General features: G+C 41.4%; 1 protein-coding gene across 1 annotated transcript; it reads right to left on the bottom strand.

Annotated features, from left to right (window-relative positions):
- Positions 1 to 839: 839 nt before the first annotated feature.
- On the bottom strand, positions 840 to 4,929 carry TOB1 (transducer of ERBB2, 1). The gene is made up of 2 exons (XM_082440383.1): positions 4,637 to 4,929; positions 840 to 2,800 (listed from the first exon to the last, which is right to left on the bottom strand). The coding sequence occupies exon 2, from the start codon at positions 2,655 to 2,657 to the stop codon at positions 1,623 to 1,625; it is 1,035 nt and encodes a 344-aa protein (XP_082296509.1). The 5' UTR covers positions 2,658 to 2,800; positions 4,637 to 4,929; the 3' UTR covers positions 840 to 1,622.
- Positions 4,930 to 16,745: the final 11,816 nt, after the last annotated feature.

Below are 16,745 nucleotides of genomic sequence, written 5' to 3'. Positions count from 1 at the left end.
ATTTTCTCCCCAATACGATGTCAACACTGTTATCAATGGACATCTAAACAGTGAAATGACTCATTATTTTAGTTTAAAAATAGTCTCACCCTTCCAACTCATCAGTTACACAAAAAACCTCCATCCTTAACGAGCTACCACAATTTGACAGATTATGACTAATCTTTGACATCCCAAACCAGCAGGTTGGCTATCTGCTTGTAAAAACAAAACCAACCCAAAAACTGTGTGTCAACTTTTTTGCTAGGAAAATGCACACAAATACTAATATAAATACCTGTCCAATCTTGAATAGATTTTAATCATCAATTCTCCAGCCACCTACAATGACTAAACTCAGTGTAAGGATTAGTAAAAACAGACCTAAATCTTCTTTTTAAATAGTTAGGTCAGCTGCTTCGTCAAGCAAGTTTTCTGAGCTATTCATCTCCCATGCAGAAATAGAAAACTGATCCAATGGTTTCTTTCTCCATATACATTTCAAATAAATCCTCTCAGTTTACATGAGTGAATTTCATTTTATCACCTGACTCTGTCTTAGATGTCAGCATGACACATTTTAATAGGGTTGACTCGCCTTAGCATACCATCCCCACAGTGGGGAGACAAGATGTGGATGAACAGAGTTAGTTGCTAAACACAATAAAGCCGTCCCAAGCAGGCTTTAGGACAACTTTTTACGGGGCAAACTATTATCTGTGCACTAGTGGAGCAACAGCTTTCCATTATTCCTTTGTGATTCAATGAGTCAGATCTTTCTGCCTTATCAGCATTTACAACATCATAATTCCAGAATTATATCTTTGGCAAAGGCTTAAAAACAAAGACCACGATAAACATTCTTAATTTTAAAGAATTTTAATACAAACTTAATATAAACTATTTCAGTCCCTCTTAACATGTAAGACACTGACTCAAAATACTTTTATACCGTTTTTTTCAAGTATTGCACAATATAGGTACAAAATTAATATTTACGATTACATTTTCTTCCATAATATATAGCAAAAATCTTTAAACCTTTAACAGAAAATACATTTTTTTGAAAAAGCAAATATTCGTACATTTTAATTCCACCACTAAAGGAATATCCTGTACACAATTTAGAATAGTTGATGTCTTTAAGATGGATATTTTACAATTTCAGTAAAAAAAATACAACATGAAGCTGCTGCTGTCACAGATCACTGTAGTAAAAAGATATAAATGCAATACCATGTCGTAGAAACAATATATATATCCTCTGATATTTTACAAACTTTGTACTAAATTAAATTATACAATTAGAAAAGACCAATAAACCCACTTATTAGTGCCAATTTTTTATAAAAAAAAAAATCAGCCATGTCCTTGCTATATCTTAAATACTGTAAGAGGCCATATCTGAGAGTATACTTTAAAATATACAGTCAGTATAAAATAACTTTGTGCTTGGTTGGCAATGAAAAATGATGCATGTTTTATTTTTGTAACCAAGCTTGAATGTATCCTTACTATAAGCTTAAAAAAAAAAAAATCTCAAGGAGGTTATAAAAAAAAAAAAAAATCCTCAAGGAGGTTATAAAAAAAAAAATCCCCCTTGGGTTCGAGCATTTTAACTTGTACATACATCTTTTCTTTTTTTAGTTAGCCATAACAGGCTGGAATTGCTGGTTAGAATACTGCATGTTATTCAAGCTAAAATTCAAGCCATCTACAAAAGACTTCTCGTTGAGGCCTCCATAGGCCGCAAACACATCAAAGGCATTACTGTACTGGAGAGGACTGAGGTTAAGGGGGCTGTCACCTGGGAACATTCCATTGGTACTACTACCTTGACCCTGCATATTAGGAAAAACAAATTCCTTGGCGTTAGGAGAAAGAGCAGAGGTTTTCTGCTGTTGCTGCTGCTGCGGTGGTGGTGACGGCGGTGGCTGGGATGGCTGCTGCTGTTGCCGTGGCTTCTGCTGGCTACCCAGGCCAAGCCCATACAGAGAGTGCACTGAGCAAGAGATGGCTTTCTGCTTCAAGAGGTCATTCACATTCAAGCCGAGGTTGATAGGAGAAGTACGTGCAACCTTGCTGCTTCGGCCACTATTCTTCATTTTGGTAGAGCCGAACTTGGTGGCAGCAAAAGTGGCAGTGGTAAAGGTTAAAGGCTGAGTGGACCGGGGCATGAAGGTAGGGCTTACGGCAGCAGAGTGACCAAAGGGAGGAGATGGAGAGCTGGACACTGATGAGGCTGGGTCACTTATGGGCATAAAAACCTGGGCCTCTGGGTTAAAGCTGTTTTTGATCTCCTTATCCAACTCACATCCATTTTCATTATTATCATCCACATAAAGCACCTTCACTGGTCCCTTTTCACCAATTTGGTAGGAAACCTCAAATGGGTCGATCCAAACACTAAGATCCTGCGGCAGATTGCCACGAACATCATCAATGTCCAAACCACTCTCTTTGGAGGCTTGTTCAATCACTGGGTCCACTTTCTCCCCTACGTGTATACATCTAAACCCTGATCCTTTGTATGGCTTTTCAGGATACCAGTGCCCTTCATATTTCTTCTTAAGAAGTCTTTCAAGCTCTTCACCAAAAATGTTGACACGTCTCCTGGGAAGCTTATTGTACAGATATGAAATAATAAAATTTAGTGCTACTTGGATTTCAAGCTGCATAGCTGCTATGCCACAAAATTAGGTTTGTGTTTCAACTCCCTCCCCAAGACACACAAAAAAGTGTTCAGTTTGTGGCAGAGAAACAAATTTTCATTCAAAGTGCTGGTATTAGTAGATATCCTTCACCTTGAGTGGTCTTGTTCCTTAAAACAAAACAAAAGGAGACATGTCCACATAAGATAAATGTTAAGTCCCACAGCCTTTTTTTACCCCCAGAGTAATTTCACTTTTGAAAAAGTCTAATAGGCTAGAAAGTCTGAAAAATATAATCAGCACAAAATATAGGAACTTACAATTGAAAATTATTTATTGAAGATCCAAATCTCAAGGGAAAACAGGATTTTCAGTTAAAACAACATTAAAAAAAAAAACCCTATTATTTACTTTCTGTTTCTGAATAGAGTTCTAAGAGGAAAAATATTCCCAGAATATACAGCATATTTCTTCTTTTTCTTCCTGCAGTTCTCAAAATATTTATTGGAAACTAAACTCAGCATACCTCTCTATATACATACACATATATATGTATATATACATGCTAGTTTTAGAAGTTGCTCATACTCTTATTCATCAACTTAGAAGTGAATTCTGTATTTCAGTTCATTTTGGATATATACTGCTTAAATCTGCTTCATCATTAAACATTTCAAAATTTGAGAAGTTAGGAAAATTATTTTAATTTCCAAAGTACATGATAGTAAAGTTAAAGGAACTAAATACAAAATGAATTGCCATCCTAGTGAACAACAATTATGAACCAAATTATCCTACACAGTTGCCGTTTTAAATATACTAAGGGCACATAATGTAATACTCAAGCTTCTCTATGCTTTTCTTTTTAATGTGTATTTTTCTAAATCTGAAAATACGTCTTGGGTATCAAGTATAACAAAAGAAACAATTAATTTCAAACTTTACTGATTATTCTGTTTAAAGGGCAGGGTTTCTGAGTTTTATTCTGATTTTCAAAGCCACCTCCCTCCCTCATGGTAAGAGAACAGCCAGAGAGGCATTACGATAAGGTCGACCTTTAAACGTTTGCTGGATCAGCACTGGGTGGGGATAAGAAAAGACCAAGGGCAAACAAGATATTTGCAGATCTATCTGTACACTGAGGTTGATTTTAAAGGACATTAAAAAAAATCTAGTTGGTATTAATCCATGTCTCATTTTCCATATTCGTGGTGACAAAGGGAAAAGAATCCCCGGCTTCCCCCAAACTACACTTTCCAAGCCGAAAGCCCGAGTGCTGGCAAAGGCAGCTGATTAAGCCAAAATGCTTGAAGGTGCAGTCGAGCGAAATTCAGATTCGGCGGAAGGTAGTTTCAAAGCAACGCCTTAAAGACAGGAGCGTGAAGAATTACATAAACAGCCAGTTGGGTCTCATTAGATTTCTGCTCACAGCCCTCGGAGCCTAAGCAAGTCTCCTCCCCCAAGGAGGAGGAGGAGGAAGGCCACGAGAAATGGAAAAGCAACCACTCGGGGCCCGGGGGCCGGACACCGGGCGGGTCGCGGCGCCGGCCGCACCGGGTCAGCCGCTCCCCTCCCCCCGCCGTAACCCGACCTGCCGCTCCCTGCACCCCCCGCGCCCCGAGGCTCCTGGGACCCAGCCAGAGCCCGGGGAGCACCGGATCCCCGGCACCATTTTCGGGCCCGGCGGCCACCGGCCCCGCGGACCCCAGCGTTCCCCTCGAGCTAGCCGCTGCTCCCGGGCGCCCCAATCCCCGATTCCCGTCAGCTCGCCCCCGGCCGCCCTTCCCCGGTCACCCGGCCCGGCTGAGCCCGACGCGCCGGCCGGCCCCACCTCCGGCCCCCGGACGCGCCGGGGCCCCTTGGAGCCGCCTCAGGCCGGGTGTCGGGAGCGGCTCCCCTCCGCGCGCGGGCCTCGACGCCTCCGTCCCGAGCCCCGAAGGCCCGGGGCTCTACGCCGCTGCAGCCCCTCCTCCTCCTGACCCCGCCCGCCGCCCCTCGATACTTACGGGCTGCTAACACCACAGACCCGGCCGCTGGGCGGACAAGGGGCGGCAGGGCGGGGGCACGGGAGGGTAGGCGGCTGCGAGCTGGCCGGGCCGAGGGCACGCCGACGCCGCCGGGCGGAGGTTGCGGAGGACGAGGGCCTCAGGAGCTCGCCCCTTCTGGCTCGGAGTGGCGAGGACGGGGTTAGGCAAGCGCGCTCACTTCTCCACACAGCCCGGTGCCCGGCCCAGCGTCCCCGTAGAGCGCTCACTCCGCGCCGGGCCAGAGCTTCGCTCCTTCTGCCGCGGCGCGCGCCCCGCCTCTCGTTTTATATTCTCCTCCCCGCCCCCATCCCCTCCCGTAGGGATGCGCGCGCCCGCTCCGCGTCACACAGCTCCAGGCGGTGTCACCATTCCCCGCCCTCCCGCCCTGCAAAGGAGACCCTGGCCGGCTGGCTCCGCCCCTGCCCTGCCCCCGGACGCCATTGGCCAGGTCCCGCCGGCCCATGTCCTGACGGGCGGCGGAGGGCCGGGTGGACAAGGCCACACCTCTCGGGCTGCAGGGTGGCCAATGAGCTGATGATCTGTAGTCACTGTGGGCGGGATTAAGAGAAGGTTTGGAAAGGGATTGGGGGAGAGACGTGCCAGTGAGGGCAACAGAAGTGGGTTGGGATGGCTGACTCAGTCTAGGCAGAGAGCGCCGGGGAGAAGGGGGGAGGGGAGTGAAGCTGGGGGCGAAGCGGCTGGGGAAAACGGGGAGGAGAGCCCAAGACCCCGAGAGGGAGGGGAGAATTTACAAAGAATATCCCACCCGAGTGGGACTGTGGCCGAGGAAAATCCCACTCGTGGACGAGTTACCAAATCGGCCTCCAGTGCACCCAGGAGAGCCTAGAAAAAGGGCGAACTGTGACGGGGACTCGTGTACCCGATTAATTGAATATTAATCACCTCAAGGGCCTAGGCCAACTGCCATCGGGGGGGGGGGCAACCGCAGAACCCAAAGCTGCCGTGCCAGGCTGGGGTTGGGGAAGAGACCACCTGGTCACACCTCCCACCCAGGTGACAGTTTAACTGCCTCCGCTTCCCACATCAGACTTCCCCGTGCGACCCGGCAGCAACTCGGACGTGGGGGTGGCTTGAGACTAAGAAGAATCACATTTTATTCCGAATGTCCCAATCCAGGCCTCCATGCCAAATTGCGTACGTATCGAAGTATATATATGTAAGCATGCGTGTATTTCAAGAGCCTACTTTAACATAAATACACATAATAAACACGGTGCCTTCCTGTATTGTACATTTAAGATAATTTTCAGTTGAAATATGGGCGAGTAAATAGGGATCGGGGAAAGAGAGGGACTCAAAGGGGGAGGGCAAGCGCTCTTTTCCACAACCTGCAGCAGAGAAATACACGAAGTTACACTGGGAGCGGAACCAACCTTCCCTCGCGGCTAAAAATATTACTCACAGGTAGCAACGACGCCTGATTGGCCACGCTTCTCCCTTAGCAACCAGGCGATTGGCTGTCTGGTATCCAGGAGACCGACGTCAAACTCTCTCGGGGAAAAGGGAGAGAAAGTCTAGGGGGAGGGAAGGGTAGGAGGGGGAGAAAGAGGAGCAATGAATGAAACGCCCGTCGCCTGGCCTTCCCCTCTCCCCTTTCCTCTGCACTCAAGGAGTGCTTCCTGGAAAAAACACCAGTTGGGGCGCTGCCTTCCCCTCAAAACGGAGGGGCTGGCACTCTCAACCTGCTATAGGGAAGTTAAACCTCAATTCACCAAGGAGTGGGGTGTTCGCGAAGCCAGCTGTGTAGACCAGTTGTGCTCCTCGGGCACAAACTCGCTTTATGGACGCGAAATCTCGTCGTAGCTTTTTTTCCCCAAACTGACTCTCTTGTCCCCCTCTCCTCCCCTTTTAGAAGAAACCGAACTGAAAAAAGGATATTTATTTCTAAAGTCCCAAAGTGTGTGAGAGGAGGAGGGAAGATGGGTTTGGGAAATAGGCTGAAGGTGGGAGTGGTCAGGAGACCGATTTCTTGTTTATTGTACTAGTTTAGATTCCTAAAACGAAGGCAGCGTTTTTAAAGAACATAGAGTTTTACTCAAGTTCTGCTTTCCTAGTGTTTGGGTTTTTCAGTTGTAAACGAGGAAGAGTGAGATTTGGTTGTGAAACTACGGAAGCATTTTAAATTAAAACGCGCCTTCCTCTGCATCAAAAAAATTTATATTATTCGTTCAGTATTGTCTTCTTTTTGCTCATTTGTATTTTTTTTGTTTTCTATAATGAATATTAATTCCATTTGTTTTTTAAAAATGAGTTATTTTTAAAATTTTATATTTAGTTGAGCGCAGAAATTGCAAGAATATAGGATATTTGGGGAATGGTTTACCCAGAAGAACACTTGATTTTTCGTGTGCTCCAGAGCATAATTTCTCTTACCATTAGGCAAGTAATATTACTGTACCAAACATCCAGAATTGCAGGACCAAGAATCGGCCATGTGTCTTGATTTGTAATTTGGAAAATATATCACTATAATTAGAGGAGCATATTATGCTTGTCTGAGATGAATATGTCTAACTAAAGACAGATGAATTGTAATTTTGTAAAGTTTATCTATACTTTTCAAGAATTCTCTAAAGGGAAGACAGAGATTCTCTTTTCTGAATGCCCCCAATCTATAATCCCAGGTTTAAAATTTGAGAGCAGTCAAATATTGATTAAATAGGTATTGATTAAATATTAGTAGTGGTAAATAGAATTTTTAAATCAGAAATTTAGATATAAAACATTTATGAGCTGCTCAGCTCAAGGGTATGAGAGGGTTTCAAACCAAATATAAATACAACACACACACACAGTGAGGCCCTGTGGCACACAGGAAAAAGTACTGAAGAGCAGATATTGGGAAATCTGAATTTCACCCATTTCTCAGCTTTTAGTTCTCTCATCTATAAATATTTATTGGATTAATCTCTTAACTCTTTCAATTAAAAAATTCCATATTTAAAACTCAATGCCCCTAAAATAAACAGTGTAGTTCTTTTTCAAATATAGATTGCAAATAAACAGAAAACCAGATTCATATCCTTCCATCCTTGCTAGTCACAAGGTATAAAATTCCCTTTATTCAAGTTTTGCCCTTTAAAGGACCCTTTATATGACCTATTGCTATTTAACATTTACTTTAGAATTGTGCAGGGGAGTAGACTGATAAATGGATATTTAAATTTATGGAGGAAAAAAAGAATTTGATATTAAGCTCCAGGTGGTATCACAACCAACAGGTATTCCTCTCTCTGGCCAAGTGATAGTCACTGAAAATCACAGCCCTTCCCTTTCACATCATTGCATTCCAATTTCTGGAGTGGTGCTTTACAATAAAGGTAATGGTTGTTTGGTAAATGAATAAATTCCATGGAATTCCCTGGTAGTCCAGTGGTTAGGACTCGGTGCTTTCACTGCTGGGGCCCGGGTTCAGTCCCTGGTGGGGGAACTAGGATCCCGCAGCCCGTGGTGCAGGAAAAAGAAAAAAAGAGAGAGAGAGAGAGAGAGAGAAGTTCCAACAGTTCTTGAAAGTGTCCTGAATTATTACCTCATTCACACATATAAACACACACACACAGCTCACCTTGATTTCTGAGAGAGATGTGTCCTAAACTTTCTAATTCTCATTCTGTTTCCTTGTAAACTGAGACAAGATTATGGAAGAATCACCATCACATGATCTGTATTTACTAAGGCTCATTTCACTTCTAGGGAACCAACTTTTTTTGAAAATTAGGCAACATACAAATGTAATGTTGTTCTTATCATTATGGTTATTCATTTCTTTTAGATAGTCATGCAACATAAACCATAGCATGCACCTTTAAAAAATTATGAATAAGGAACAATTAAAAACTAATCATTAGTTATTAAAAGCCAAGTCTACCAATTCTTTACGAAACATTTCTCAAAGGAAAGCACGCACTTATGACTTAGGGAACCTCAGTGTGGTTTCTCATATGGATTAGTAGAGGAAGGCCATACATCCTCTGAGAGATGGGAACACACACATTTGTAATTACAAGATAACTAGATAACATTGAACAAACCCATTTATCTTTGGAACAGGCAATTTCACTGAAGCAACTTGGTCTGATAGGAGAATGTCTTCTTATAACTTGCTCTCTCCCTATTATCTTGATGAACAAAAATGCAAACAAAATTTTGAAATTTCTTTCCATTAGCCAAGAATGAGGATTTTGATCTCACCCAGAGATTATAGTTGCAAATCCTAGGAGTGATACAGTGTTCACAACATTTTAAGTACAAAGAACATTTATTTAAAGTCTCCGTGAGCCAATGTTATCACTTTAAATATATGAATTCTGGATTTCATCCATTGCACACTATGTTAAGGAAAATTGAAAATGCTCTATTGTAATGATACATAAATTTAAAGCATAGATTGCATCTGTTATTATGCAGCTCTGCTTAAAATAGAAATATATACATAATTCTATTTTATAAAATAGATATTATGGTCCTGCAATTCTGGATATATATATATATATATATATATATATAGGGAGAGAGAGCGAGAGAGAGAGAGAGAAATATACACACACACACACACACACACACACACACACAACTGTAGCAGACACTGTTGCTAGCTCACCCATTTCCCATGCCCTCTCCCCTTCCTCTTGTCTGCCTGACTAAAGAGGCTATAAGAGCTAAATACGTACCTTCCCAGCCTTCATTGCAGTAGGAGTGGCATCGTGACACTGTTTTGCCAATGAGACATAAACAGGCATCAGCTGGGAAAACAATCAGGCCTTTCCGGGAGCAGATTCATCTAATAGAAATTTCTCCAGTGATGGAAAGATGCTATATCTGTGCTGTGCAGTATGGTAGCCCCAATTCACATGTAGCTATTGAGCACTTGAAAAGTGGCCAGTGTGACTGAGGAACTGAAGCTTTTATTTTATTTAGTTTAAATTAAATGTAAATTTAAATAACCACATGTGGCCAGTGGCTCCTGAATTGGACAGCAGGGATCTGGAGGCCTTTTTTTTTTTTTTTTTAAATTTATTTATTTATGTATTTTTGGCTCCATTGTGTCTTCGTTGCTGCGCGCGGGCTTTCTCTAGTTGCGGCAAGCGGGGGCTACTCTTTGTTGCGGTGCGCGGGCTTCTCTCTGCGGTGGCTTCTCTTGTTGTGGAGCACGGGCTCTAGGCGCATGGTCTTCAGTAGTTGTAGCACATGGGCTCAGTAGTTGTGGCTCGCGGGCTCTAGAGCACCAGCTCAGTAGTTGTGGCTCACGGGCTTAGTTGCTCCGTGGCATGTGGGATCTTCCCAGAACAGGACTCGAACCCGTGTCCCCTGCATTGGCAGGCGATTCTTAACCACCACGCCACCAGGGAAGTCCTCTTTACTTACATGAGTAGCATTTGGGCTGGGATGACCCAAAGGCTAGGCTCAGTTGGCACTGTTGATTGGAGCATCTACACATGGCCTCTGAACTCTCTCTGTGGCTTGGGCTTCTCATAGCCTGGCAGCTGGTTCTGAAAGGAAGCATCCCAGGAGAGAGTTTCTGGAGAGCGAACATTCCAAGAGAGCCACGTGGAAGCTGCATGACCTTTTATGAACCAGCCTCAGAAGTTATAAAGCACCACTATTGCTATAGTCTATTGGTTGAGGTAATCATAAGCCTGCCTAGATTCAAGAAGAAAGCACATAGATCCTTACCTCTCAAGGGAGGAATGTCAAATAATTTGGGATCTTTTTTAAAATCATCACTGCGACACTTTCACCTTTTCCCTGCCTTAACATGCGTCTAATGGCAGGAGTTGAAGCAGCCTTCTTATAAGCATGAAGAGAATGCAAGATAGTCATAGAGATAAGGGCTCTGACCAAACCTAGTAACTGCCTGGGTTAGGTCTACTTTTTAATCCACGTTAAATGATTCATGACTTACAGCTGAACATATTCTCAACAAAAATACCAATTTAACATCTTTTAAGGAAACCTGAACTTGTTTCTTAAAAAACAAATGTTTTCAAGTCTAAAATATCAGGGCTTCTCTCTCATTATAAAACCTGGAAATGCTCATTGTAGAAAATTTGGAAAATAGAAATAAAGAAGAAAATAGTAATCATCTTTAATCTCACCACACAGTGATAACCATTGTAAGTATTCTGCTCCATTTCTTTCTGAATGAGTTTCTACTGCATATGCAGTTTTGTATCTGCAGTTCATTTAGCATTACATTGTTTCTATTTTCCCTTACACTAAGTATTGTCATAATCATCATTGTTAATGACTACGTTCTATGATTTAGAATAATTTATTTAATCATTGCTCAGCACATAGGATGTTGAGAATTTTTCTGTATTAAAAACAATCATATTTAATCAAACATTTTAATATATGTCTTTAACTACATCCTTGATTATTTCCTTGGGATAGTTCTACACGTGAATTTACTGTGTCAGAGAGAAGAGATAATTTTTTTAAGGCTCCTAATACATAATGCTCCACTTTCCTGAAAGATTGTGTTACTTAATACTCCCAGTGTATAATCATGTCTGTTTCACTACATTTTTCTATTCTTGGATAATTTGATAAGTAAAATGGCCTCTCTTTGTTGTTTTAATTTGGATTTCTTTGAATAGATGTAAGATGAACATATTTTCACATGTTTATCAGCACCTGTATTACTCTTTCAATGAATTTTCTATCCACGCCTTTTCTCTGTGTTTCCATTAGATGTCTTTGTGTTTTCCTCTTCAATTTGTGTGAGCATCCTGCATATTGTGTGCCAAATACTTCACTGATCATGACTCTGATCTTAAGTTTCACTCTAGAATTTGCCCAGATGTTTTAAACATGTGATTTATATTGATGCCTACAACCTTGATTTCCAATCTATTGCTTCATTTTTTAACATTCGGTCTGACTCAAAGGTTACCAATGAATGCTTAAAAAAAAAAAGGCAAAACAAAACAATTCTAATCATCTTTCCTCAGTGCTCTTTCTCCTTGATCTTTTTGCCACTTTCCACACTGTTTACTGGTAACTACTTGAAATATTCCCTTTTGACTTTGCACGTCCTTGCATTGACATAGAATGTACTCAATGTGGCTCCCATTTCCTATCTCAGCTGTAGTTGAGTGTAGTAGAAAAATTAGGAGCTTGAAACCAGAGGATTTGTATTTGAGTCCTGCTCTGCCAGATATTAGTTGAGTATGGCTGTGCTGGGTCTTAGCCTTCATATAGTAAATAGATGCAATATTTACCCTCTGATCTGTGTGAGAATCAAATGAGATGATGCCTCATCATGGTGGTGAAAATTCTTTGTGAATGGTAAAACCCTACATAGATGTTCACATTGTCTTGCTTCCTTCCTCCCTTCCTCTCTCCTTTCCCCTCCTCTCCTGACCTCTCACTTCCCCTCCTCCTCCTCTTCCTTTGCTTCTTATAGCTGATGAAAATTTGATTCAGCTCAAGTAAGAAAATATGTGAAATTACTTTTAAACTATAAACAAATATTATTATTTCTTTAACATCTTTATTGGAGTATAATTGCTTTACAATGTTGTGTTAGTTTCTGCTGTATAACAAAGTGAATCAGTTATACATATACATACATCCCCATATCTCCTCCCTCTTGCGTCTCCCTCCCATCCTCCCTATCCCACCCCTCTAGGTGGACATAAAGCACCGAGCTGATCTCCCTGTGCTATATGGCTGCTTCCCACTAGCTATCTGTTTTACATTTGGTAGTGTATATATGTCCATGCCACTCTCTCACTTCGTCCCAGCTTACCCTTCCCCCTCCCCGTGTCCTCAAGTCTATTCTCTATGTCTTTGTCTTTATTCCTGTCCTGCCCCTAGGTTCTTCAGAACCGTTTTTAAATTTTTTATTTTTTTTTAGATTCCATATATATGTGTTTGTTAGCATACGGTATTTGTTTTTCTCTTTCTGACTTACTTCACTCTGTATGACAGTCTCTATGTCCATCCACCTCACTACAAATAACTCAATTTCGTTTCTTTTTATGGCTGAGTAAACTATAAACAAATATTATTAACACACTCTTCTCTCAGATACAGTCTTCCCAACTTGCCATTCCCTCCTTCAAAATGTCTCTCAGAATCTCATGCCTTGGTGTTATTTAATTCTTAGGTTATCTAACCTTGCATGGTTTATGTCCTGTCTCCTATGTTGGATTGATTCCAAGGTTTTTTAGGGCAGGTACCATGCCTTACACTTTTTTGTACCTCTGCACATGAGCTCTATAGTGCCTTATAGTCAATCAACATAGACTGATTGATGGCTTTGCTCTGCAGTTGCCTAATCCAAAGAAAGAACACAGAATATTTGAGAAAGGGTAAGTGGATCAGAGTGGCTAGTGTTCAGAAGGTGAGATTCTAGAGAGGAGGCTGGGTAGGCAGAAGACAGATTACCAAGGGCCTTGGGTTAGGAAATTGAGATTTTCCCTTTAATGGATGGGAAGATATTGAGTGCTTTTTCAGTTGGAAAATGACATTATTGGAATTCTGTTTGGAACCTATCTTATTTAGCGCTGAACCCCAGAGCCTAGTATAGTGCTTTGCACACAGGAATTGCCCTGTCAGTGTGTGTGCAATTGCTTTTATCACTCAATGGAGTGTTCTTCAATTGTTTGGTATTCTGAAGATGAAATACTTTGTCTTTTAAGAAGGAAATAGACCCTGCCTATAGACCAGTATTTCTATCCACCTTGGAACAAAAGAATTCTTTGGCACAGTATAAGCCAAAATCTTTTGGTTTCTGAAAAACCTAAAAACTCTTTGAGGAGAATTCTATTGGGGCTCCAGAAAGTCTGGTTTCTTCCGCCTCTACCTTTCCTGTCTGTGCTGGATATTTGGTGTTACTTTAAACAACATCCACTCCCATTCCTCCAGCAACAGTTCTGATTTTTGTTTGAGCATCCATCCCTCTCCCACTCTCTATCCATGTACTTCCTTTGGGACCCACCATATAGTCTGAAGACAAGTAGAACATGACATTCTCCTGGCCACTGTGATGGGTTCAGGGATGGCCACTGATCTATTAGGCCAATTGAAGCCAATAACTCTCAGTTCTGGGACTTCTATCTGAGGTATCAGGGATAAGGACTCTTTCCCATGAAATATGAGCCTAGAAGGCTCACATCTGAGGCTCCTGGGGCCATCTCAGTGCCATCAGTAGAGAGCTGTCAGAGAATGCAACTAACAGGCAAAACATGGAGAAAAGCCAAATCCTGGAAACAGACTTTGAGACCCTGTATCACCTCTACTTGGACTTTCGGCTTCAGGATGTCAAAGCATGGATCCCCCAAAGAGCAGAGCCAAAAAGCTTTGTGCTACCACTTTAATTGGGAGTGAAAGACCAGGGAGCAGGAGTGCGGGACAAGGGGAATAGACAGGGGAGGAGGGAGAACAAATCAAATTTTGCATTCCTGAGCCAGCTGCTGTGAAGAACAATTGTTTGATCACAAGGGCCAGTCCTCCAAGAAGCCACATAAATTGCATCTGAGGAAAGTCCATTTGAGGAAAAGAAGGGTGAAGAATTTATACACTGGTTGCTGTTTCCCACTGATCAAGATTCATATCATGGCACGTTAATTCTCCCATATTTCTGGGTCTTGGACATTGGAAGCCAACTAAGGGTCTTGCACTTTGGTGTCAACTGGGAGGTCCCTAGGCAGGAGGCAAGAGGCACAGCGTGAGGTAAGGAGCTGTCAGACTGTGCCTGTGTGATGTTAGTCAGAGCCTGTGGAGATCTGGTCACAGCAGTGACAGCTGGAAGGAGAGAAGGTGAGGCCAAGAGAACATGAGGTTGTGCCTAAGAGGTATCATATACTCATGAACTAACAATAAGTTCCTTTTTGGCCAAAAACAAAGGGGGTTAGGTTTCTACATAAGCAATCTTGTGTCCACAACCCCCATCTCCCCACTCACTGAACTGCAGTAGCACTCACTGTCTGGGCCATTCATTTTGGCATGGAAGTGTGTGCTGCCTTTTTTGTTACTTAACTGTCTTGCATTGGTGTGTGTTCTGTCTCTACAAGAGATCTGTGTGAGTGCAGGGAAGTAGCTTCTACTACCTTGTGCCTGTGCCATTCACAGGATGCTTAATAAATATTTGGCTGAGCTGACTTTTTAAGTTTCATAAAATTCAGTGTTCTGCTATTTGGTCATTTGCATCGCAATATATGCAGTTCTTTTAACCTATTAAATTTTATCATTTGGCCAGTACTTATGCAATGAATCACCAGATGATTTCACATGCTCAGTGGCATTTGGATTCTAAAGTTAAATCATTGTTCTTCTATTCTCAATATGGTTAATACGAAAAAATATTAAATGACAAGTAGAATAGCTCTAGGAGTTTTGACACTGACCCAAGTAGGAATTCCAGAAGTTACAAATGGAGAGAACAACCAAAAGGGAATAATTAAATTATAGAAAAATTGATATATTAATTAGATGAAAAATAAAGATTTGGATAATAAGCTTGATTAATAGATACCTGTGTTCTTGTAGGACTTTCCAAGGATAGACATTATTTTCAAATGTCCATGAAATAATTTAAAATTTCCTGTGTAATATATCGCAAAGGAAATTTCCATAAACTCCTCAGACTAGAAATCTTATGACCTAAACTGTCTGCAGAACATTAACACTAGAAATTAACAACAAATATAGCAAAAAAATCTATTCACTTTAAAAGCAATTTAAAGACACTTTTTGAAATAGCTTTTAAGTTAAAGAGGAAATCAAAACGGAAATTTCATGTAATTTGTAGTTAAATAGGAAAGTAAAACTGAAACAACAGATTATTTTATTTTATCTTTTATTTTTAAAAATTTTATTTATTTTTTGGCTGCATTGGGTCTTCGTTGCTGTGCACGAGCTTTCTCTAGTTGCGGCTGGGGGGGCTACTCTTCATGGTGGTGCACAGGCTTCTCATTGTGGTGGCTTCTCTTGTTGCAGAGCACGGGCTCTAGCCACGCAGGCTTCAGTAGTTGCAGCACGCAGACCCTGGAGCTCGTGGGCTTCAATAGTTGCAGTGCGCGGGCTTCAGTAGTTGTGGATCGCGGGCTCAGTAGTTGTGACTTTCGGGCTCTAGAGTGCAGGCTCAGTAGTTGTGGTGCATGGGCTTAGTTGCTCTGCGGCATGTGGGATCTTCCCGGACCAGGGCTTGAACCCGTGTCCTCTGCACTGTCAGGCGGATTCTTAACCACTGCACCACAAGGGAAGTCCCAGATTATTTTAAAGTAATGACAATGTGGATGCTATATACCAAATGCTATAAAAAGTGATAGATGCAGAAAAAGTGATAACTGGAGGAAAATTTATTAACCTAAACACATTTATTAGAAAACAAGAAAAACTGAAATGAAGTTATTGGAGCATTCAACTCAGGATGCTAGAAAAAGAGAAGCAAAATAAACCTGAGTAAAATGTAAGAACTGTTATTCATTCTTTATAGATACAACAGAAATTGATAAAATAAAAAACAAACATCAAGATGTCCAAGATCAAAAGCTGATGATTGACCAATAAAATAGATTAAAATTTTACAAGTCTGTTCAAGGGAAAAGGACTCAAACTGACAATATTAGAAATAAGAAGAAAACATGATTACAGAAACAGAGGTTATTAAAGAATTAAGAGAATATTATGTACAACTGGATTAAATCTGTATTAAATTTAGATTTCTCAGGGAAAATATAAATTATCTCAATTGACTTAAAGATAGTATCAAACCTAAATAGACCACCAACCATGGAAAAAAGTTGGAAAAAAAAAAATAGTTTAAGATCTACCCACAAAAAAAGAGGCCAGGGTGGTCTTATGGTAAGATCTAACAAACTCATTCCATGAAGCTGGCATAATGCTGATACTATAGTAAGCAAGCATAGGACAATAACAACAAAAAAAGAAAACCAAAGGCTAAATTTGCTTATAAACATAAATTTTTTAAATTCTAAATTAAATATTAGCAAATTGAATCAGCGTATTAAAAGTAATGCAAGGATGATTCAACATTAGGATATTTGTTAATGCAATTCACTACACTGATACACCAAAGAGGGGGGAAATGATCATT

This window comes from Balaenoptera physalus (genome assembly GCF_965194825.1).
Source record: "Balaenoptera physalus genome assembly, chromosome: 20".
Lineage (NCBI taxonomy): Eukaryota > Metazoa > Chordata > Mammalia > Artiodactyla > Balaenopteridae > Balaenoptera > Balaenoptera physalus.
Note: the sequence above shows the minus strand (reverse complement) of the source record. Positions and strands in the feature narration are given on the sequence as shown.